This window comes from Mesoplodon densirostris, chromosome 17 (assembly GCF_025265405.1).
Source record: "Mesoplodon densirostris isolate mMesDen1 chromosome 17, mMesDen1 primary haplotype, whole genome shotgun sequence".
NCBI lineage: Eukaryota > Metazoa > Chordata > Mammalia > Artiodactyla > Ziphiidae > Mesoplodon > Mesoplodon densirostris.
Window position 1 is genome coordinate 4,708,637 of NC_082677.1, and position 22,972 is coordinate 4,731,608.

Below are 22,972 nucleotides of genomic sequence, written 5' to 3' on the forward strand. Positions count from 1 at the left end.
GAAGCAAAGAGAGCAGGAGGGATGGAGAGGACGAGATACCAAGAAGTGGAGGCAGAAGAAATGATGGAACTTGGTGATTAATCCATGTGGAAGCGAGAGGGGTCAGAGTCAAGGCCTCTCAGTGGCCAGAACCGAGAGCTGGCTTCAGGGATCTGGCACACAGGTCGCTGGCTTGGGCTACTGGGTGGATGGAGGCACATTCGCACACTCAGTGTGGTCGACTGCAAAAACGGACCTCTTTTCTTACCCCTCTCTGCATCCCAGCCCTTTCAAATGTGGCTTTGCAGCTCTCTTCACCAAAGAGTGGAGTGCACTTCCCGCCCCTGGAACGTGGGCTGGCACCACGACTTGCTTTGGCCAAGAGAAGGCAGCAGGGGCGGTGGGTTCCTCCCCGGAGCCTAGGTCTCAGGAGGCCTGTTAACACTTGCACTCACTCTTTTGGAACTCTGCCCAACCACCATGATCCTGGCCCGCCTTCTGGGTGAGGAGAAACATGTGGCTCAGCCACTGCCCCTGCCACCACCGCAGCCGGCAGCCGGCCAGCTGCCTGAGGACACCAATCTGGAGCCACTAGCCAGCCCCACCCACGCCCCCATCGCCCCTAGCCCGCTGCCGCCAGCTCTCTACGGATGCATGGGAGAATGAAAGCCTGTGGCCAACATCAGCTGAGCCGGGCCTGGATTAGGATAACCACTGCACTGACCTACAGACTGGTGAGCGAGCAACCGTGAGGGATTGCGGTTTCAAGGTAGTAAGTTTCGTGCAGTTTGTCAGGCAGCAAAAGCTAACTGATACAACCAAGATGGAGAAAGGGGTGAGTGAGGGTGGGGCTGTCTAAGAGGCAATTGGACCTGTGAGGCTGGAGCACAGGAGGCAGAGGCCTGAAGGTCTAACCTGCAAGGACTGAATCCCAAGCCTTTTTTGCCTTTTGCCACTGTGGGCTCCCGAAACCCAAGACTGGCCGGATTCTGCTTTTGTGTCCTCTTCCTCCCACTTCCACGCCCACCCTAAACTCCGCTTTACACTTCGAAATAGGTACTTGAATGATGAAGCAAAGGCGTGACTCAAGTCACAGGACGGTGTCGGATGGAGAATTAGTCCGGAGCCGGAGCTCTCAGCTTATTGAGTGTTCGCTAATGAGTCAGCTCAGCCAGCACCAGCAGCCAGGGGCTGGGTTCGGAGGCTGAGCTGTGGACAATGACTGTCCCCATGGGGCCTTCACAAATCTGGAGCAAGGTCAGTGTCTGCAACTCCCTTATACTGATACTAAGTCAGGGCTCTTTATCCTAATAATGTCACCCCTCAGCATCTTTCAAAAATAAAAAGGGCAACATTCGACAGGAATTTATCCTTCCCATTGTTGCAGAAACGTCCGACCGATTGCATTTGTCCTTTCTTTCGTCCCCCAGCTCATAATTCTGATCTCTGGTCTAGTGACCCGGTCTCGCCTCTGCAGGATGGAGGGGGCCGCCAGGGCTACGCAGGCACAGCGGAGGCCGGATCTCCAGGGCCCGGAGGCCGGAGCAGCGTAGGCCCCCGGCAGAGCGCGTCAAGCGGGTGCGCGCGCCGCGGTGACGGTGCCCTGGGCTCTCCGGCTCCGCCCCCTCCGCGCCGCGGCGGGAAGGGGCGGGAAGAGGAGGAGCCGGAGGCGGCCGCGGGGCCCCCAGGGCGCCCAGCCCTTTAAAAGCCGCCGGCCGGGCCCGCTGCGCCGGCGGCCGAGGTCCCCGCGCACCGGTGTCCTCGCGCTCGACCGCGCGCTCCATGCGGCCGCCCACCATGTCCGGACACTTTCTGCTCGCGCCCATCCCCGAGTCCTCCTCCGACTACCTCCTGCCCAAGGACATCAAACTGGCCGTGCTGGGCGCCGGCCGCGTGGGCAAGAGCGGTGAGCGCCCCGGGAAAAGCGGGGGCTCCCGGCGGAGGGGAGGGCGCAGGGGGCCCGGACGTTTCCAGGCCGCTGCCGGCCTCCCCACCCCCCCAGCCTGCTTTCCCGCCGCTTCCCCGGACCTTGCACTCCTGGGCCCTCGCCGGCGGGCACCTGTTGGAGAATAGGTGCCGGTGCGGCGCGTAGCGCACCCCCGGCCGCACCCGCCCCAAAACCCGCGGAGGCCGCGGCCGCACCCTTGGCCCTGCGGAGCCTGAGGATGCAGGCAGCATCCGCGGTGCTGCGGCCCGTCACGCCCCCATTTCCCCGAGACGGTCCCGGTTTGACCGTCTCGTCCTAGTCCTTCAGCTGATTCTCCTCTTTCCTTTTCAGCAATGATTGTGCGCTTCCTGACCAAGAGATTCATTGGCGATTATGAGCCGAACACAGGTTAGGTTCGTTTCGTTCTGTTGAGGCTGCATGCTCTGATTTTCTTTTTCCTGAGGAGAGTGTGAGAATTTAAAACTCAAGTCTCCTTCATTCTCCAGGCAAGTTGTACTCGCGGCTCGTGTGCGTGGAGGGAGACCAGCTCTCCCTGCAGATCCAGGACACTCCCGGGGGCATCCAGGTAAGGACTGCCAAGAGCAGGCGGCTCCTCCGCTTCCAGACGCCCGAGCCAGGTGTCTGAGCACGCCTGTTATGCGTTCAGATGGAGGGGTGCGCCGTCCGCAGGTGGGGCCAGTCGTTGGGGTGTTAGAAACCATCCACGATGGGGGGCGGGGCGAGTGGATGGTTATAGAGGCCGCCTTCTCCTGTCTGCCACCTCGGAAAGGGGAAGAGACGCTTAACTTCTCTTCGCAGCCCTGGCCGGGGCATCACTGGTTACACGGGTCTCACCACTTCTGTCAGAAGCAGCTCAGCCTTGGAACCCGGAACAAAACTATGGGGAGTGGGATTCTGGAGAGGGTCTTCTCCCCTAGCAAGGACGGTTCAAGTGCTCCTGTTTCTCACTGTTCCTCTCAGTAATTCCGATCAGGTAACCCCATGGCAAGCAGTCAGGAATGTAACTTGATTAACAAGTTACTAATTGCTCTCCCTTCTAGGGAGGAAAGGTCTTGTGGAAGAACAGAAAGAAGGAATTTGTTTCTGTAACATTCTCAAGAAGGACATGCTAAAAATATTTTTATGGGTTGGGGAATAGATATTTATCTTGGCTTATTTTCAAAGTTCTGTTTATTCTGAGTTAGTTCCCTAAAAATTGCGCCATCCTGAGTTGAAGTTCTCATTGAAGTCATCACAGACTGGTTCATCACAGGCTACCTGCCAAGCAAGGGAGTTAAAAGTAATGTGTGGGTAACAGCTAATAAAATAACCCAGGCAGGGAGCTTGCCTGAGAATTGGCTCTTTCCATATCAGAAGCCTCCTTCTGCAGAAGCTGGGTAGAATCTGAAACTATATTTAGTGATTTCTTTTTCAAACGTTTTTTTCAAGGGTGGCTTTGATGTTCTTTCCAGTCTCTCCCACCGAGGGCTTCCTTGATCCGGGCTCACTTTGCTCTTTTCAGGTCCAAGACAGCCTCAGCCCGGCGGTCGACTCCCTGTCCAAGTGTGTGCAGTGGGCAGAGGGCTTCCTGCTGGTCTATTCCATCACGGACTATGACAGCTACCTGTCTATCCGCCCCCTGTACCAGCACATCCGGAAGGTCCACCCCGACTCTAAAGCCCCTGTCATCATCGTGGGCAACAAGGGGGACCTTCTGCACGCCCGACAGGTACAGACCCGTGACGGCATCCAACTGGCCAACGAGCTGGGCAGCCTGTTCCTGGAAATTTCCACCAGTGAAAACTACGAAGATGTCTGTGATGTGTTTCAGCATCTCTGCAAAGAAGTGAGCAAGCTGCACAGCCTCGGTGGGGAGAGGAGAAGAGCCTCCATCATCCCCCGGCCACGTTCTCCCAACATGCAGGACCTGAAGAGGCGCTTCAAGCAGGCTCTCTCCTCCAAGGCCAAGGCCCCCTCCACCCTGGGGTAGACCCGTCTCCACTGGATGGACTCGTCTCCTTTTTATCACGCATTCATGCAGCTGAGAAGACTGGGGGTCACCCTGTCACCCTTTTTAATCACACATTCAGAGTTTATTTTTATACAAACTATTGGTTTTCAAGTGTATGTGTATTTCTGAAAATTCAAACGGTGGTTGCCTAGAAGTTGGGTAGAGTTTTTTTTTTTTAATAAAAGATTTTTTTTAAACTGTAACTGCTAGCCACTTTTCCATTAAAGGCAAATGGCAACATTGCTCCTTGTTTTTAAATGTCTTTTTATAGAAATCATACTTGCACCAGAGCCCAGAACTGCTCCAGGCTTACCCCCAGTCTGAACTCTGATTGGTGGCTCCTGCGGGGAGGGGTTGATGCAGAGGGAATCTGGTGTGGGAGAAAGGACAGTCTGTGAAGGAGGAAAGGGATTTGAGTAACTGCAGGATGTCTTTAATTAGGGCACTTCGCCCCGGGCATGAAACTGACACCATGTGATTTTCAGTGGAAGGGGTTCATTGTGCACAGATGCTAAAAAATTACGACATGAATAACATTATTATTTATTGGTGTAAATGGGAGTTTATCCTCTCCACCCGTATTAAAAAAACAACCCTTCTTCCATCATTCCTATTGTCAGTAAGTGCACCCTGCCTGGAGTTGCCCGAAAATTCTCCATCCCTTGGTCTCCTTTACCATAACCAATGGCACACCCGGTCTGTCAATTCTCTCTCCTATTTTTCTCTAAAGCATCACTGCCTTAATCCAGGCTTTTACAGCTCTTGCCCGTATGGGCAAGCAAGCGTGTGGGCGAGGCTCTGGTTCCTGGGCTCTAGATCTTTGGTCACACCAGGACAACCTCACTAAAACCAACCCTGATCATCTTATTTCCATGACTGAAAAAACGCAGCTAGTTTCCCCTTATCTGCTGGATAAAATATAAATGAGGCATGGAATCAAGGTTATTTGCCACCTCTCCACACTCATCATCCCCTCCTTCCAAAACACATGCGTGCGCACGTGCACACACACACACACACACACAGCTGACAATCCATTCCAACAACGCTCTTTCTCACTCTTCACCAGATACTTTCATGCCTCCCTGCCTTGGCACGAACTACTCCCTTGAATATTTTGTCCTATTCTCCACCTAAATAATCTTTCAAGTCCCAAGTCACATGCTACATTCAACTCCTGGGGTGCCTTCTCTGAGTCTTCCTCTATTCCTTGGACATTTGTGTTAGAACCCAACCTTTTCATGAGGCTATTTGTCACGCCCATTGGAAAGAGCACTGCTTGAGGGCAGTCGTTGCATTTTATGACGTTGTATTCCAAACTTCTAGCCCAGTGCTTGCACATAGACGGGTAGGTTTTCAGTAAATATTTGGTGAATACATGAGTGACCATTGTTTTTGGTGCCAAGGACAACCATGGCAGATTACAATGAAACAACTTGCCACTTCTGCAGAGCGAGGACAGGAGGTGTTCTCAGTAGTTGAAGGTTCTTTATTAGCAGTGACAGGAAATGACACATGCAGCTTCTGGCCACTGCAGACCATTACCCTTGACTGTGTCCAGACCTGTGATGTTAACACCACCCTTCCCTATAGTTGGGGGGGGGGTGTCTAGGCAAAATGCCATAAAGGATTAATAATATTAGATAATTCACATCCAAAGGTGTATCCAAATAAGAAAAAAAGTATATTTTGGATTCCATTATCTTTTTTAGTTGTCTTGGGGGGATTGTTTTGGATTCCATTATGTTTTAAAACGTGCCTAATTCTCCTTGTTCTTTGCATACTCTCAGCACAAAAGGAGTTCTTCCGATCATCAGCCATTCCTGCTTCCTACCACCCATCTTAACACTGAGGCGTGGACATGAGAGCAACTGGCCCTCCTAACTGCTGCCATGCCCACAGCGTGCCCAGGTGGCACCGGTGCTGGGACTCTTCTGCCCTCAAGGAGCTGAGATCAAACATCCCATGAGGAAAAGGTCAATCATAATGTAAAAGCTAAAGAACAGCACAGGAGACGTCCTAAGGCAGCCTATGATCCTGTTCCACATGAGCGAGCTTGGGGACAGGAAGAGCCCTTGCGCTTGCTAGGATCCAGCCCAGTGTGGACCAGTGGGGTCAAAGGATGAGTCACGGGGCAGTTCCAGAGGGAGTAGCAGCCTCAGGGACTCGGGCAGAAAGTGGTTCTCCTGTCCTCAGCATCACAAAAAACTGACTTCCAGGGCCACAGAGCTTCCTCTCTTCTCTGGTCCCCAGATCTGGCCCTGCACAGCACCTGGCCTCTGTGTCTTGTGGGGACCTCAGTGTCTCTCCTGATGGCAGTGGGGTCTCTTGAGGGTCAGGTGCTTGGAGAATGCCTGTAAGGGTCCTGTGATAGCAGCGCTGGACATAGAAGAGGGGAGGCTGGAGCTATCAGGAGATGGTTACGGGGAGAACGTTGTCAGATTTCTGTGTCGGGAAGTGGATCTGAGGATTTGGGTTTGACTGGGCCCCGAGGAAGCCCTTAGAGAGGAAGCTGGGCCCTGAGCCAGGTTCTTCCCTCCATACCCGGGAGGACAGAGCCTTCAGAGCCCTGGGTGTCATTATATTGCTGACGGGGGCAGAACTCCTGAAACATTAGGCAGAACATTGAAAACTTAGGTGGCTGTAGACAGGACAGTCTATGCATTTTCATTTGGTAGGTTTGCCTTAGTGCCAAGGTGTCATCATCAGTGTGAGGGTCACATCCATCCTCACAATGGGGGAGGAACTACAGCATCCTTGGTCTCTTCATCACCCCCCCGCCCCCGGCCATCCTCACTCTGGCTTGAAATTCCTGAGTCTCTCTCCATTGGCACCACCCATTCTCCTTCTGGTCAGGGCTCGGCTTTAATTCTGCCCGCGAACTGCAGAATGATTTAATTCATGTGCCTATCAGTGAGGTTCTAGAAGAATGGACGGGATCCAAATGGCTCAACTGTACATCCTGCAGTCATGCTGTATTTCACATGCGACCTATGAAAAGCAAACTTGAATGATGGAAAAATAAATCAATTAGAACAGAAGGAAATAAATTTGTTTTGCTCCTGTTGAGGTGAAGGGAAGTTCTGAAGTTTATTAATATCCATTTAAAGAAATGGATTAAAGTAAATAGCGTGGAAGGTGGCAGTGGACAAAAGAGCAAATAGGAAAGACCAGATGACTGTTTAGTCATGAATGTGGGGCTCGAGTAGCTTTTTTCCCTTGTATGTGTTGCAGCTTTAACTTCTCATTATGCAAAGTTACCAATTCAGATTTACAGTGGGAAGATACTTTGCATGATTAATAATTTATTCTTACCATTCGATCTGTCTCCAAAAAGAGGGATATTTTGAAAGACTTTGTTAAAATTCGTCTCAAGCTACTTTGCACTCAATAAGAAAGAGGTGATATAGGGGGAAAAAATCCCCAAACAATTAGCTTCCAAATGCCATTAAGTTAGCCAGAGGTCAAGGAAGAGTGAACTGATGTAAGTGATAATTGGGTTGTGATAGCAGACATCTCAGCATAGAGCAGAAATTTGCTGAACCCAGATGAGACATAGTCGGCCCTCATGTTTGGATGCCCTCGGGTACCTCCGTCCCAGTAGAAAATTAACTTTGTTAGGGTCAGACGTGTCCTCCTCCAATTCAGCTCCGTAGCACCTGTGAGACTCTCCCATATATGACAGCATCCTCAAAAAGATATTCTGGGCGCCCTCGATCAAACTGTCAAAGGGGGCTCTTTTCCTCTTGGTGAATTGGAAAGAGAATGTTCTCCAGAGCATGGCTACTTGAACAAAATAGGTATCATTCCTTTTTTAAAAATTTTATTTTATTGAAGTATAGTTGATTTACAATGTTGTGTTAATTTCTGCTGTCCAGCAAAGTGATTCAGTTATACATATATATACATTCTTTTTTGTATTCTTTTCCATTATGGTTTATGACAAGATATTGAATATAGTTCCCTGTGCTCTAGAGTACGACCTTGTTGTTCATCCATTCTCTACATAATAGTTTGCATCTGCTAACCCCAAACTCCGAAGTATCATCACTTTCGATTTCCCTCATCTCTTTGTGAAGAGCACCTCTGCAGTGACTCACGTGATTTCAAATTACCTACAGGTTATTGAGAACCTGCTTCAGGCAAGGCCCTGTGCTGAAGGCTGTGGTGTCTGGATGACATTCCTTCTCTGGGAACTCAATCCAGCAAGAGGTCTGGGGTCCGCCTTGTGGGTGGGACTCTGGGGGGCTGTGAGGTGAAATAAGACGCTGACCCAGATGTGACGGTGTTGACAAAGTTAGTGGAGAGTGCAGACCACAGAGCTGAGCAGGAGCAGAGGCAAACACCCCAGAGACCGGGAGGAAGTGGCCTTCGTTCCTTTGCAAATTGTAAAGAATGATGTCCGCTGAGCATCGTTGTATGTTCGTGAGGACTAATGCGTTACACTTGTAAAACACTTACTGCCATTTCTTACCAGCATTCTCTATTTCAATCAGAAGAACAGGGACTTCCCTGGCGGTCCAGTGTTTAAGACTCCGCACTTCCACGGCAGGGGGCACAGGTTCAATCCCTGGTTGGGGAACTAAGATCCTGCATGCCCGCTGTGTGGCCAAAAAAAAAAAGGAAGAACATTGTTAACGGCAAGGCTTACTTATATAAACAGATTTTGCCTGGAAACTCACATGGATTTGTTGGGTTTTTTTTTTTTTTTAATTTATTTATTTTTGGCTGTGTTGGGTCTTCGTTGCTGCGCACGGGCTTTCTCTAGTTGCGGTGAGCGGGGGCTCCTCTTTGTTGTGGTGCTCGGGCTTCTCATTGCAGTGGCTTCTCTTGTTGCGGAGCACAGGCTCTAGGTGCGGTGCCTTCAGTAGTTGTAGCACATGGGCTTCAGTAGTTGTGGCTTGCAGGCTCTAGAGCACAGGCTCAGTAGTTGTGGCGCACGGGCTTAGTTGCTCTGCGGCATGTGGGATCTTCCCAGACCAGGGCTCGAACCCGTGTCCCCTGCATTGGCAGGTGGATCCTTAACCTCTGCACCACCAGGGAAGTCCACTCACATGGATTTGTAACTCTGGAAAAGAAGATTCAGGAGCTCCTGTCAATGAAGGGTTACTAACCAGCCTTATGAGGGCAGCACAGGTGGATTCCAGGGTGGGATCAGTTTCACATTCTGCTTTGCTGTTGATTCTGTGTGACCTTGTGCAAAGTGAAATGCAAGTTTCCTAATCTTAAAATGGAGGTAATACTACCCATCAAGCAGAATTGTTGGCAGAGCCTGACATATACGAGGTACTCAGTTGTAATTGTCTTATTATCACTGTTTTTATAAATGTACACTAGCACATTATGAAGCTGCTTTAGGAAAATAAAACGTGCTTCTTGAGCTTGCTTGTATGTGCTAAAAGGAATAGTACTTGGTTTAAAAGATGTGATTTTTTTTTTCCCATTTCATATCTGGGAAAAAGAAGGTTTGCAAGAGAATGGTTATTCCTTCAGTAATAATACCAATAATCAATAAAAATTATTGATCCATTACCATGTGCTGGCACCTTAATCTTCTCTATAACACTTTGGGTACAATTATTATCACACCCATCTTTCAGATGAGGAAACTGAGCCTCAGAGAGGTCACAGAATGGCCTACGGTCATGTAAGCCAGGGAACTAGGAGGGTTGGCTCGAGGAAGAAGAAAGAATTTCTTTCCGTTCAGGGATGCCTCCCTGGCCAGGCCTTCAGGCCCCCTAACAGCTATGGGGGGATCCCAGGGGTTCTGTTGCTGCTTTACGACGAGCTCCGAGCTCCTGGAGAGGCTGCCGTCTCCTGTTTCAAAGCTTTGAGCAAGGTCCCAGTCCGGACTCCACCCCAGGCTTCCTGGTTACCCAGGGAAGTCAGACCTGAATGGGGGAAGGCGGGGGTGGGGGGGCTGGGGGGGTGGGTGCTGCGGCTGGTGAGGCTGGTGCTTCATCCAGGTCTCCTCAGTACCACCTGGCGGGGCTTCTCTCCGAGGGCTCTCTCCTTGAGCCGCCACTCTGAAGGCCATTGTGGGGTTGGGGCCGTGGGCAGGGGGTGGGGTGATGGGCATTATCAACATCTGTGGGCCCCAGGGATGCATTCTCTCCTCACACTGTGCTCTGAGCAGCACTTGCAGGGCCTGCCTCAATGGCAGCCCCGGTGATGCATGTGTTTTCTTTCCTCCTGCAGGTGGAGGTTAGCACCTTGCAGGGGAGGAGGGGGCCATGGTGAAGGTCACCTTCCAGGGGGCTGTGGGAGTGAACCGTTTCCCCCGCAGAGCAGGAATATGCCAGGAGCAGAAATTCACAGCGCACCCTGGGGGCAAAAAGGGCCCCCCCACCCCAACTCAGTACTGGGGAGGGGGGACTGGAGGGGAAGAGAGAGGAAACAGGTTCAGGGTTCAAAAAGAAAGGCCGATGAATTTCTCCAGATGGAGAAAATAGGAGGCTGCTGCCCTAATGTTTGAGGGGCCGTTGGTGGGATCTCTGCGCTGGTAACATCCTTGTAACATAGTAATAAAACTGACAACAGGGCTTCCCTGGTGGCGCAGTGGTTGAGAGTCCGCCTGCTGATGCAGGGGACACGGGTTCGTGCCCCGGTCCGGGAGGATCCCACATGCCGCGGAGCGGCTGGGCCCGTGAGCCATGGCCGCTGAGCTTGCACGTCTGGAGCCTGTGCTCCGCAACGGGAGAGGCCACAACAGTGAGAGGCCCGCGTACGGCAAAAAAAAAAAAAAATCAAAAAAACCTGACAACAACAACAGCTAGCTACTATGATTACTGAATATGCACTGTTGTTCCATGTATTACAGTGCGTTAGCGTTCTCTAGAAAAATAGAACCAACAAGGTAAAGATAGTAATAATAATTATTATTATTATTACCAGGAATTGGCTCACATGATAGTGAAGGCTGAGAAGTTCCAAGATCTGCCATCAGCAGATGGGAGACCCGGGAGAGCTGATGGTGCGACTCTGGTCTGAAAACTGCGGTCTCAACATCCACGGGCAAGTATGCCAGCTTGAGCCCAAGAGGCAGGAAAAGATGGATGTCCCAGCTCGAGGCAGTGAGGCCTCTCATTCAAGGAAGGGTCAGCCTTTCTAGTCTGTTCAGGCCTTCAACTGATTGGATGAGACCCACCCACATTAGGGAGGGCAATCTACTTTACTCAGTTTACTGAATCACATGTTAATCTCAGGTAGAAACACCCTCCCAGACACATCCAGAATAATGTTAGGATACCCCATGGCCCAGTCAAGTTGACACATAAACTTAACCACAACGTACAGTAAGTCTTGGGTGCACTTGCTCGTTTAATCCCCCCAATGATTCTATGAAGTAGCTCATTATCATCACCATTTGACAGATGAGGATAATGAGGCTCAGAGAGGTTCATTAACTTTCTTATAGCGTCTCAGTGGGTAAAGTGGCACAGTTGAGAGTTAAGTCCAAGTCTTTCTGATTTGAAAAACACTGTACTGTCTTGCTTCCCATGCCAGTCATCCCACTGCGTGCACCCTCTGGAAGCTGCTACCATTCTCCTAATGAAGCATCTGACCTTGAATATTGCATGGTGTATCTATCCAGGCTTTCATTTACAAGCAATAGAAAAGACTCTGGCTGATTTAGTTAAAAAAAAGGGGGGGCAGGTTTATTAAAAGGCTTTCGAGTTAACTCAGTCACTGGGTGAGCTACAGCACCAGCTGCGGCTGCACAGCTACAAGGGAGGCCAAGAAAGTAAATTTTCAGCATCTGCATTTTCAGCATCTGCAGTGGTTGGTGGTCCCTGCCTCCTACCCAGACCTGTAAGGCGAAGGCTCACTCCAGACTTTGGAAGGGGGTTCTCACACCGAGCAGTGGCAAAGGCCACTACATACATTGAATGATGATTGAGTGATGCAGAGGGGCTTCCACCTTCAAAGGTAAGCGAGACAATGGCAAAGGCAGGCCACGGTAAATCCTGGGGCTCCTTAAATACGAAACCCTAAGAATCAATACATATCTGACATGGGGGAAACTGGGGCTCTAAGACAGTCAGTAAACACCCAAATTCTGTTAGTAAAGAGAGTTAGTGTTATGGGTTGAATGTGTTCCTTCAAAAAATATGTCAGGGACTTCCCTGGTGGTCCAGTGGTTAAGACTCCACGTTTCCAATGCAGGGGGCACGGGTTTGATCCCTGGTCAGGGAAGTAAGATCCCACATGACACACAGCATGGCCAAAAAAAAAAAAGAAAACAAAAAAGAAAAAAGAAATATTGGACTCCTGAGCCCCAGAATCTCAGAATGTGACCTTATTTGGAAACAGGGTCTTTACCGAGATAATCGAGTTAAGATGGGGTCACTAGGGCACGCCCTAATCCGGTACAACTGTGTCCTTACAGAAAGGGGAAATCTGGACCCGGAAAGACATGCACAGCAGGAAGGCGATGTGAAGAGAGGAGAAAGCCATGAGAAGAAGGCAGAGATTGGGGTGATGGGCCCACAAGCCAAGGAACTCCAGAAGCTGGAGAGAGGTCTGGAACAGATTCCTCCCTAGAATCTTCAGAGGCTGTTTGGCCCGGCCATCAGCTTGATCTCACAGTCTACCCTCCGGAACAGGGAGACAATCCATTTCTGTTGTGTAAGCCCCCTGGTTGTAGTGAGTTAGTAAATAGCTGAGCCCACATTTAAGCTGAATCTCTCTGCACCCAGAGCTGGGGACCTACCCCCTACACACCTTGCTGCCAGGCACGACAGAGCAGAAGGAACTATGACTCTGTATTCCATTCTTTTATATATATATATAAATTTATTTATTTATTTATTTATTTATTTTTGGATGCATTGGGTCTTTGTTGCTGTGCGCGGGCTTTCTCTAGTTGCAGTGAGTGGGGGTTACTCTTCATTGTGGTGCACGGGCTTCTCATTGCGGCGGCTTCTCTTGTTGCCGGTCGTGAGCTCTAGGCATGTGGGCTTCAGTAGTTGTGGCTTGCAGGCTCTAGAGCACAGGTTCAGTAGTTGTGGCGCATGGGCTTAGTTGCTCCACGGCATGTGGGATCTTCCTGGATCAAGGCTCGAACTCATGTCCCCTGCATTGACAGGTGGATTCTTAACTACTGCGCCACTAGGGAAGTGCTTGTATTCAATTCTTGAATTAGGATATGGGTTTAGCAGACGTGAAAGCCTTGAATGACAGCTGTCAAAGCCCATCCTTACTGAACACGGAATGTCTCTGATGAGAAAAGCTGCCCTCAAAAATAGAATGGCCTGGGACACAAAGAGATACCTGTGCCATTGTCCAAAGAGAAGGCTGTGTGTTCCTACCTGATGAGCCTGCTAACGTAGCATCTTTATTAAATCACACGAGCACACAAGCGATGCCCCAAGTGATCCACGCCCCCCAGCCGAGGAGACTTAGTAAATCAATGGCTCAGATCACGAGGCTCTCTGTGGAAAGCGCTGTCACTGACGTGGGGAATGATTGTCTTAATCCCTGATTTCTCTTGCACGTGTCTGTACTGATGCTATGACATCTCCTCCAGCGCAACCAGATCACCCCCAAAGAGACCACCTGCCTGCTAGTGAGACCCCTAGCTGATCACACAGGGCACGTTGGGGAAGAGGGGGGCGTGTGAGCTTGTGAGAGCCAGTCACCGGGGGTGGAGTGTTGGAGGAGGTCGCCAAGAAGATGTGACCTCTGGTTTGCCCTGACAGCCGAACTCGGGCAGCTTGAGGTCCTTCACCCTGTCCCCTGTCCCCAGAATGTGCCCTCAGCTTGCCTTCCCCGCCCCCCAGGAGCTGCCCCAGAATGCAGCCTTGAGACAGTGACGTGGTGTTGAGACCATCTGGACTGTGTATGTGACTGAGCCCAGTTAAGGCCTCTGGATAAACTTTTAAGATTCCAGAGGGTGGGGTGGAGATCGACTCATCTTGCAGCCGCCCAAGACAAGCCATGTAAGTCAGTCCCCTTGCTTATTGAACTTGCTGTCTGCCAGTCTGCGCTGGTCTGCCTCTTCTGATTTCACCTGGGAAGCTCCGAGGAGGTTTGTGAACCAACAGTGCAGAGGTATCTCATCATGATTTTGACAAGGGTCTAGTTAGTATCCAGTCAGGTTTTTTTTTTTGGTTTTTTGGTTTTTTTTGCAGTACGTGGGCCTCTCACTGCTGTGGCCTCTCCCGTTGCAGAGCATAGGCTCCAGACGTACAGGCTCAGCGGCCATGGCTCACGGGCCTAGCTGCTCCGCGGCATGTGGGATCTTCCCGGACCGGGGCACGAATCCGTGTCCCCTGCATCGGCAGGCGGACTCTCAACCACTGCGCCTCCAGGGAAGCCCAGGTTTTGTTTTTTTTTTCATTTATTTTTATTCACACATGTAATACAAAAAGATGTTCTCATTACAAAACTTCAACTAGTACAGATACAACTAAAGTTCCTCTTGATCACTATTCCCAATCCCAGGCCCTTCTCAGAGCGTGGTGGATGGCATTCTAGACCTGTTTATGGAGTTTCATTTCCCCTTTTCTCACCCAGTTACTGTCTTCTTCAGGAAAAGGAAGTATTAGATTTATCTAAATTATAACAGTGGAATTTTTAGAGTCAAAAACCTTATTTATTTATTTTTATCATTTCTGTTTTTTTATTTATTATTTTTTTAAATTAATTTTTATTGGAGTATAGTTGCTTTACAGTTGTGTTAGTTACTACTGTACAGCAAAGTGAATCAGCTACACGTATACATATATCCCCTCTTTTTTGGATTTCCTTCCCATTTAGGTCACCACAGAGTACTGGGTAGAGTCCAGTCATGTTCTTTATGGCATGTTTTCCCTCTGGCAGAAGATCCAGTCACATAATGTTATTCAACTATCATGTCTTGTCCGTCTCCTTTAATCCAGCTCTAATATTTTTAGATTCTTCCATCCAAAGCCCAGCATTTATTGGCAGAGGAACTTTTAGAAAATAATATACTTCAAGTAGCATTTCAAATTCTCAACACAACCTACCTGAACAGCTTCGCTGGATCTTTCTGAGGAGGTGGTGCCTCATCATTACTTTGGCACAAAGCAGAGCACGCTTGTTTTTCAATTTCATGCTCCAGAAGGTAAAAAAAAAAGAACACTTCACAAGATTCCCTTTACTGTTTCTTGGGTGCACTGAAAACACTGAGTCCCATGAACAAGCAAGGAGGCGCCTGACTGACAATTTTAGACAGAAAGGCCCTGGTCGCTTGAATGATCCGGCTGCATTGAACAGTTAGGACTTAGGACACTAAGAACCACATCGGTCCTCACAACTCCCCATGGAGGGGACAGTTCAGCAGCCATAGACCCCTCTCTTCACTGTCCCCATCCCCAGTGCACTTTAGGAAGCCAACGTGCTCACTTGTGATTCTGTTTTAGGAGCACTTGGGGGTGGGACGTGGGGGCTTTTGCCATAGACACTCGCTTGGGTCTCAGAGGCCCATCACAGGCCCCAGGGTCAGCTTCTCTCAGCTCCCAGCCATCCCAGCTTTGGGAGGAAGTATCTGTGTGAGTAATAATACTCATCCCATGAATGGTTTACAAGTAGTCATTCAAACGGTTACAGATTTAGATGCTCAAAAATAAGCAGTCACGTTACTTTTCTCACAATGACATGCAAATCTGAACACCCACTAGAATGATGGTAAGGATCCAGGGTTACAGAACATTCCAAGTGGAGGAACACTTGTGCTAACTCTCGTCAAAGCAGCCTGTCAACGTCACTGTTTCCTCCCTCCCTCCATCCTTTCCCAGAAGGAAGGATGCTGTGCCTTCCTCCGGTCCTTCTGCGTCCTCCTTGATCTCTTGCAGGCTGACTGCAAGCCTGTTGAAGGTGAGAGGCAGGTGGCGAGGTGGGGTCCTCCCCCGTCAGGCATGGTCGAGTCTTACCTACCTATCTAGACTGGCAGCCCGAGTTTCCCGGACACGATCCTCTCTCAATTCCTAGAAGACCTTATCTACTCATCGACCCTAAACATGGTCGGTCTGTCCTGTTTCCTGGCCCGCACTCATGTGTTCCTTGCACCTGGAACTCCTGCCCATCAAGCTCTTAGCCTGTCTGCAAGAGCAAATGCAAAGGTCACTTCCTCCATGGAGCCTCCTCTGATATCGTCACGCCTCCACCCTGGGCGCCGAGTGCGTAGTAGGTGCTTGATGGATACTGTTAAGTGAGTGAGTAAATGAAGGAGAGAACGAACTGTTCGTTGCCTCTGTTGCTCTTGGTGACACTGATTAGAGTCACAGAATATTACAGCACAAGTGGGCTGTGGTGACATCCAGGTCACAGGACAGCTGAGGGTTGTCAGAGATCAGATGAAGTTAATTTGAATTTTACGTGTTCTTATTCTGTTTGTGCTGGGAGGAGTTACATGGACATGGCTTCACGAGACCACTTGGTCCGGATGAGGATGTATCTTGCTGATGCTGAGTTTATTCGGGAACCAGAAGTCTGATGTTTGTAAATAGTCCTTTAAATGGAAGCATTAAGGGTAAACGTTGTTTGCATGTTCTTCCCGAAGACTGTTGAGAACCCAAGTGTCACATGACTGTGGCAGAGGCAAAACCGAGCTTCTCAGATCCTGTGAGACCCGACCCTGCGTGGTCCATGTCACAGGAGCCGGGCCACCTCTTGCCTCCACCCCCATCCCCTACACTTGTCGGCTGGTTGAATGTTCTCTGCCCTCCATGGCGTCTCGGATGAGGCTTGGCTGAGGTCTTGGCTGGCTTGTTCCATCCCTCCCATGTTGACCCCGGGTCGGGAGATGAAGGGAACAGGAGCCTCAAGACTGACGGAGCTGGGCTCCTGGGTCATCGACCCGCCGCCCACATGGTAGATCCCGAGAAGCAAAGGAATTTCCTATTGGTAATTGCCCTTTGCTTTGGTGTAGCTTTCTGGAGCCTTTGCACATTTTTCACGGATGCTATGTCATTCAGCCATCAGAGGAGCCCTGTGAATTAGTCAGTGAAGCTGTTATTTCCACTTTTAGGAGGAAACTGGGGCTCAGAGAGATTACGTGCTTTGCCTACATAACCTGGATGTGGTAGCACGGGGACAGGAGCCTTGTTTTACTCACCGCTCCTGCGCTCTCTCTACTCCACACGCTAGCTTGTGCAAACGTTAAGAGCTTTGTGCCATCAGCTGTCCCGTCACCAGCATTCAGTCGGCTTATCTGGTGATATAATATGATGATAATAGTATATCATAGCATATGTAGTATATTTATATGTATACTTATATGCTGTATAGGACTAGGCACGGTTTTCAGTAACGCTTTATATGCACTGTTACCGACCCCTTCAGGTCAGGTCCCGGCAAGGGTTCTCCTGCTTGGTGTCACTTGTGCCAATAGAACAAGACTGAATTTAGGGCAGAAGCAAAGGAAAGCTTTATTCTTTAATTAAAGAACAGGGAGGGCTTCCCTGGTGGCGCAGTGGTTGAGAGTCCGCCTGCCGATGCAGGGGCCACGGGTTCGTGACCCGGTCCGGGAAGATCCCACATGCCGCGGAGCGGCTGGGCCCGTGAGCCATGGCCGCTGAGCCTGCGCGTCCGGAGCCTGTGCTCTGCAACGGGAGAGGCCACAGCAGTGAGAGGCCCGCGTACCGCAAAAAAAAAAAAAAAAAAAAAAAAGAACAGGGAGTTGCAAACCCCGGTCTAGAGCATACGCTCCCCCCCCTCTCCCCTAACGGCCATGGGCGGGGCTGCTTTATAGGGTCTGGCAGCGGGGAAGGGGGTGGGGTTCTTCTCGGGCGCAGGCGCAGCTGTGCCGCTCCCGCTCCAGGGCCCTTGCAGCCTCTCTGCACACGGCCCGCCGCCGCCATCTTGGATTGAGTGTCACGTGAGGTGTCTGCCCACAGCCGGGAGCTGAGCCGTTGGCGTAGCCATTACGCCTCGGGAACTCCGGAGTGCAGGGCCCGGTGTGAGGCCTCTGCACGTGGCCCACCTGTGAGCCAGTGACACTAGACTCAGCACAGGAGGAAAAGAAAAAAAAGGTTAGACTTTATTTTATTACCCAGATTTTATTTCTCCGGAATTGTGAATGGGCTTTGCCGGTGACATTAACACCTCACACCCTTCTGAGGTAAATCCTGTTCTCGTGACCCCCACTTAACAGAGGAGAAGACTGAGGTACAGGGAAGTTCAATAGCTTGGCCCAGTTTGCCTGGCTGGTAAGAGGCAGACTCGGAGTGCAGGCCTAGGCTGTCGGGCTGCAGACTGGACTGTCCTAGCCGCGAAGCCATGCCGCCCCTGTGAGCCGTGTCTGTGGTGGGAACACACAGGCCGGGAGGCTGGCTGCCTGCCGCTCTGTCCGCTTGTTGGAGGGGAGAGCGCGGGGGCCCCGGGGAAGCAGCAAGGGCTCCGTGTCCAGACTCGGGCGCTGGCCGGAGCCCCTGGGCTGCCGGCCTTCCCGCCGGCATCGGGCGCCTGGGTCCCTCGTCCCCAGCACAGTGGACACGGTGGCCCGAGCTGCCAGCTTCCTCTGGCTCCCTGGAAGGCTGGCCCTGGGCTGAGGAGAGACTCTGCCGATGCTGCTGGAAGGCTCAGCTGAGGAGGACGGTGATTCAGGCCGATTTCCTAGAGGTTGAGAACAGGCCAAGTGCATCTTAACGTCCGCCCGCTCCTTCTTTTTGCGTGTCAGACACTGTGTGTTGAAGAGGTTTTGTCAGGCTCGCGGGAACAGTTGCCAATGGTTCTCTGGTTGTCCTCCGCACGGATTGGCACTCACCCGAGGGGACAGGTCTCCGTGTGGCTGGGGACCTGGAGTGTGAAAAGCAGCTTGGATGTAGAGTTAAGCAGGCACGTGCCATGCTGGGCGTCCTCACCAGCCATGGACCCCGGGCAGTAGGAACAGCAGTAGCGTTCCTGGACCACTGGTTGTGGGGATGGTGATCAGGTACAAGCTGCTGGAGGTACAGGATGGAAGAGGACACAGGGTCCTGCCTTAATCCAACCCAGCACAGCCCCGCACAGAGGGCTGCCTCCGCGAGGCCCCCGGAGTCTTCCCTTGGCTTTTAGATGCGTCGGGAGGTGTGAACGTTGAAACTGAGAGGCCTGCAGGGTGTATGAGCTGATACACTGGGGCACTTGGATGCACCTTTTGAAGCTTGGGAAGAGATTTGGGAGTGAACGCGTTTGTCCAAAATGAGGTGCGCATTGCGGGGACCAGAGGGAGGGTGACCGAAAATGGCATCAGGGTCGGTGGCGGAGCTGGGGGAACCAGGGGTGGGTGAGGAGGAGCAGCCCGTGGCAGGGCCGAGGAGGAACATCAGAGGCATAGGGGGAGCCAGAGGAGTGCCCTGTCCTGGAAGTCAAGGACGGCTAGAGTGCCAGGGCAGGGGGGGTGTCAACAGCAGCACCTGCCAGCCACAGTTCGGCTCTTTTTTTTTTTTTTGCGGTACGCGGGCCTCTCCCGTTCTTCCTGGACCGGGGCACGAACCCGTGTCCCCTGCATCGGCAGGCGGGCTCTCAACCACTGCGCCACCAGGGAAGCCCGAGTTCGGCTCTTCTTTAGCAACGGTTGCTTTTGTTTTGCTAGCAGACTTACTTCCTCCTCCTGTTTCTTTTGAAATCAAGCTTGTATCAGGTTTCCCTTGGATACAAGGTGAAAGGTAAATCTCTCTCCTAGCTCTGAGTCTCTAGCCACTCCCCTGAAGCCAACCCTCTTTTACAAACCGTTCCTTGTATATCGTTCCAGAGATACTATCTCCCGTTACTTTTTTTGAAAAGCAGAATCGTCAACATATGCACCAGTTCACCTCCCTGATGCAGTTGTGTTCAAGTCCCGTGAAGACACACACGCACAAAAACCCAAATTCCAGTTTTTGTGATTTCTGTATCATTCTCCACATACTCTTTTAAATATTGCAAGTTTTGTGTTATTTTCAATGTAGAGTAGGGTTGGTAGTTTGAAGCAGTATGTTCCTTTCTCCAGTGGGAGCTGCCACCAGGTTCCTGTTCACGTTCTTGAGGACCACCCTGGTCTGTAGCCCATTTGCAGAATGAGAAGATGGACACATGTGAAAACCAACGAACGACTGAGGTAGTCGCTGAGCCACTTCCTAAGGTTCACAAGCATCATTCATTCGGCTTCCTTTTCCAGGAGAGTCTCCTTTACATGATGGCAGGTTTCAACGTTCAACAAAGTTTAAACACAGGAACACTTTAACAGACATGACTGCCATCTAAGAACGCAGGGCATGGTTTTGCTGACCTCACCTCACAGCAGGTGCTGGTTTCTGCCATTTGCACCTCAGGGACACCTCTTCCCGGGTCCTCCAGCCAGCTTCGGGGTCTTACTCTCCCTCCCTCACTGGGACCCTTTACAGAACGTTCTGCATGGAGGGATAGAGCCAATATACCGGAGGTAGCAAAGGTTTCCAGGTTTTATTTTTTGGAAGAGGTATATTTTCCTAAGGTTCAGAAGTTTTTTTAACCTATAAAAAGGCATAAAGTGAAAATCTTCACTTCGTTCAGTCCCTGTTCACCTAGTTTGCATCCCCTCTACACCCAAGGGTAACTAACCCCTTGCACTACTTGGCAGTTATTTCACATATGTTTCATTCAGACCAAGCTTGATTTGAGTCTTGGATTCATTTGACAATGTCAAGTAGTTTAGCAAGAAAAACACAGCTATTGAGGCTAAATTTTGACTTTGAATTCAAACCGAAGATCTTATTGTAAGCCCTGTGGGTAGTATTTTTTGTGCAGTTATAGAATTGGATTCTTTTTTTTACTCTGCTGGGTAAGCAGTTCTAAAACGTTCAAGTGTTAGCAATGTTCAAACAGCCTTTTGAACAAACTACATTCACCCAAGGAGTAGTCATACCTCCTGACTCAGTCCCTTGTCCTCAATAGAGAGTCTTCCCATTGGATTGCCAAGGGGCATTTAGTGGCCCACGTTAGGATGCATGCAGTAAAGTGCATGAAACGAAATGTTGTGTACGAGCTCCCAGCTGGTTTGGGTCAGGGTGTCACTGTTCCGGTGCAAACTGACAAGACACACAGTGATACATGGGCAAAACATCTTCTTCAGCCCCAGATCAGTGCCTGTGGGAAGAGCCTCTCAAGTAATTTAATTTTGGCTGTTTAGTTTCACAAAGGAGAAATTTCAACAGTGCTAAAAGTGTCTGGGAAAATAGCAGCAAAACATGTCACACAAAGGGAAGTATTACACAAAATGTACCAGGAACATAGCTGAAAATGAGTTGTGATTGGCGCGGAGGTCCAGTGAAGGCTGTGCATCGCAGCAGAGTTGAAAACCGTGTGGAAGGGCAGCAAGCAGCTAATGGACACCGAGGCGTCCGCACGGCACAGAAGCAGGGACTCCAGAGGGCGTGCGTGTGTGTGCGCACGGGTGTGCTCTCCTACCTCGTCTGCCGCTGTCTCCCACCGCAGACAGCAGGGGTGTGGACAGACCCCACCCTGGAGGCTGATGAGCTGAACCTATGCAGGCTGACCTGAGAGAGGGTCAAGGCAGAGAGAGCATCTTTTTTTTTTTTAATAGATTTATTTATTTTATTTATTTCTGGCTGTGTTGGGTCTTCGTTGCTGCGCGCGGGCTTTCTCTAGCTGTGGAGAGCGGGGGCTACTCTTTGTTGCGGTGCGCGGGCTTCTCACTGCGGTGGCTTCTCTTGTTGCAGAGCATGGGCTCTAGGCACGCGGGCTTCAGTAGTTGTGGCACGTGAGCTCAGTAGTTGTGGCTTGCGGGCTCTAGAGCGCAGGCTCAGTAGTTGTGGCGCATGGGCTTAGTTGCTCCGTGGCATGTGGGATCTTCCCGGACCAGGGCTCAAACCCGTGTCCCCTTCACTGGCAGGCGGATTCTTAACCACTGCGCCACCAGGGGAAGCCCAGAGAGAGCATCTTGTCTGTGTCATTTTACTTTCTCTGAAAGCCTCTGTGCCTTGCTTTTGTGCTAGGATAGAAAGGATCAGAGGTGACTCTTTCCTCAGCTCTCAGTCTGTATTTATGGTCAAGTCCTCTGAGACATGCTCCTCTCACTTTGCATGAAGTACCCTCGGGAGCAGATTGGGGTGCCGTTCACAAAGGGGGAATACACATCGCATAAACCCCTCTGAGAGGGCAGGTAGAGAGAAAGCATATTCAGAAAAGTCAGTGAGAGAAGCTCCCTGGATGGAAATCACTAGGGATGGGAAATATTTTTCCTTTTCCAGTCATGCAGGCCAGTGTTGGTGGGCAGGCAGAGGGACCCCAGAAGTTGGGGAGCCCTGTGCCATCAATGCCCTGAGCAGGATCTGGATGGTTTGACCACTCTGAATCGGGAAAGCAGTTGTCTTTGCATTTTCATTAAGGTCTGGAGCAAAAAGCTATTTGTTTTCATCACTGGCAGTTTCCAGAAATTCTCAGCTTGGATCCATGGGCCCCAACGCCAGACATTATCATTCATTAGATGTGCTTTTTAACAAGCACCCCAGTTGCTTCCCCTGAGGCAGTCTCCAGAGCAGACTTGGAGGAATGTGGCTACAGATCGATCAGAGCGAGACGGAGGCAGGAAATTCCCCCTGTTCTGTGGGCCTCTTGCTGGTTCCAGTCACTCGGCGACTAGCTCACGTTGGGATTAGACAAATCGGGGTTGGAATTCCCACTCCGCCACTTACTGTGTAACTTGGTCAAAGAACCCAGCACCTCAGTCCTCAGTTCATACAGTTCGTGTGAGGGCTCAGTGAGACGGCACGTAAAGTGCACAGAAAGGCGTCTGGCACGTGGTAAGCGCCCAACTTGTTGTTGAGATTGTCTCTCGAATGACTCCTGTTTGTCTTCATATCTGTTCTTTATACTCTAACATGGCTTCCGACAGACGTTTTATCCCTTGGCTGTCATATAGGGCTTAATCACATTGGATAGGACATTGATAGATGCTGGTGAATTCCTTCCAGGAGAGTCTGCTCTCATTTGGCACCAGTTTTGCTCCTTGCTGGGAAGTCTTGTTGAGGCTGTGCCAGTGTTATTTTTGAAAATATTTTACCTGTTGCTTTTCCTTGCCTTGTATAGTGTCGGGCTGATACACTGCTGGTACCAGGATGATACAGGAC

General features: G+C 50.6%; 1 protein-coding gene across 1 annotated transcript; it reads left to right on the forward strand.

Moving 5' to 3' along the window:
- Positions 1-1,698: 1,698 nt before the first annotated feature.
- On the forward strand, positions 1,699-4,074 carry RASL11A (RAS like family 11 member A). The gene is made up of 4 exons (XM_060080100.1): positions 1,699-1,885; positions 2,258-2,314; positions 2,413-2,492; positions 3,429-4,074. Exons 1-4 carry the CDS (start codon positions 1,762-1,764, stop codon positions 3,894-3,896), a joined length of 729 nt encoding a protein of 242 aa, XP_059936083.1. The 5' UTR covers positions 1,699-1,761; the 3' UTR covers positions 3,897-4,074.
- The last annotated feature ends 18,898 nt before the right edge of the window (positions 4,075-22,972 follow it).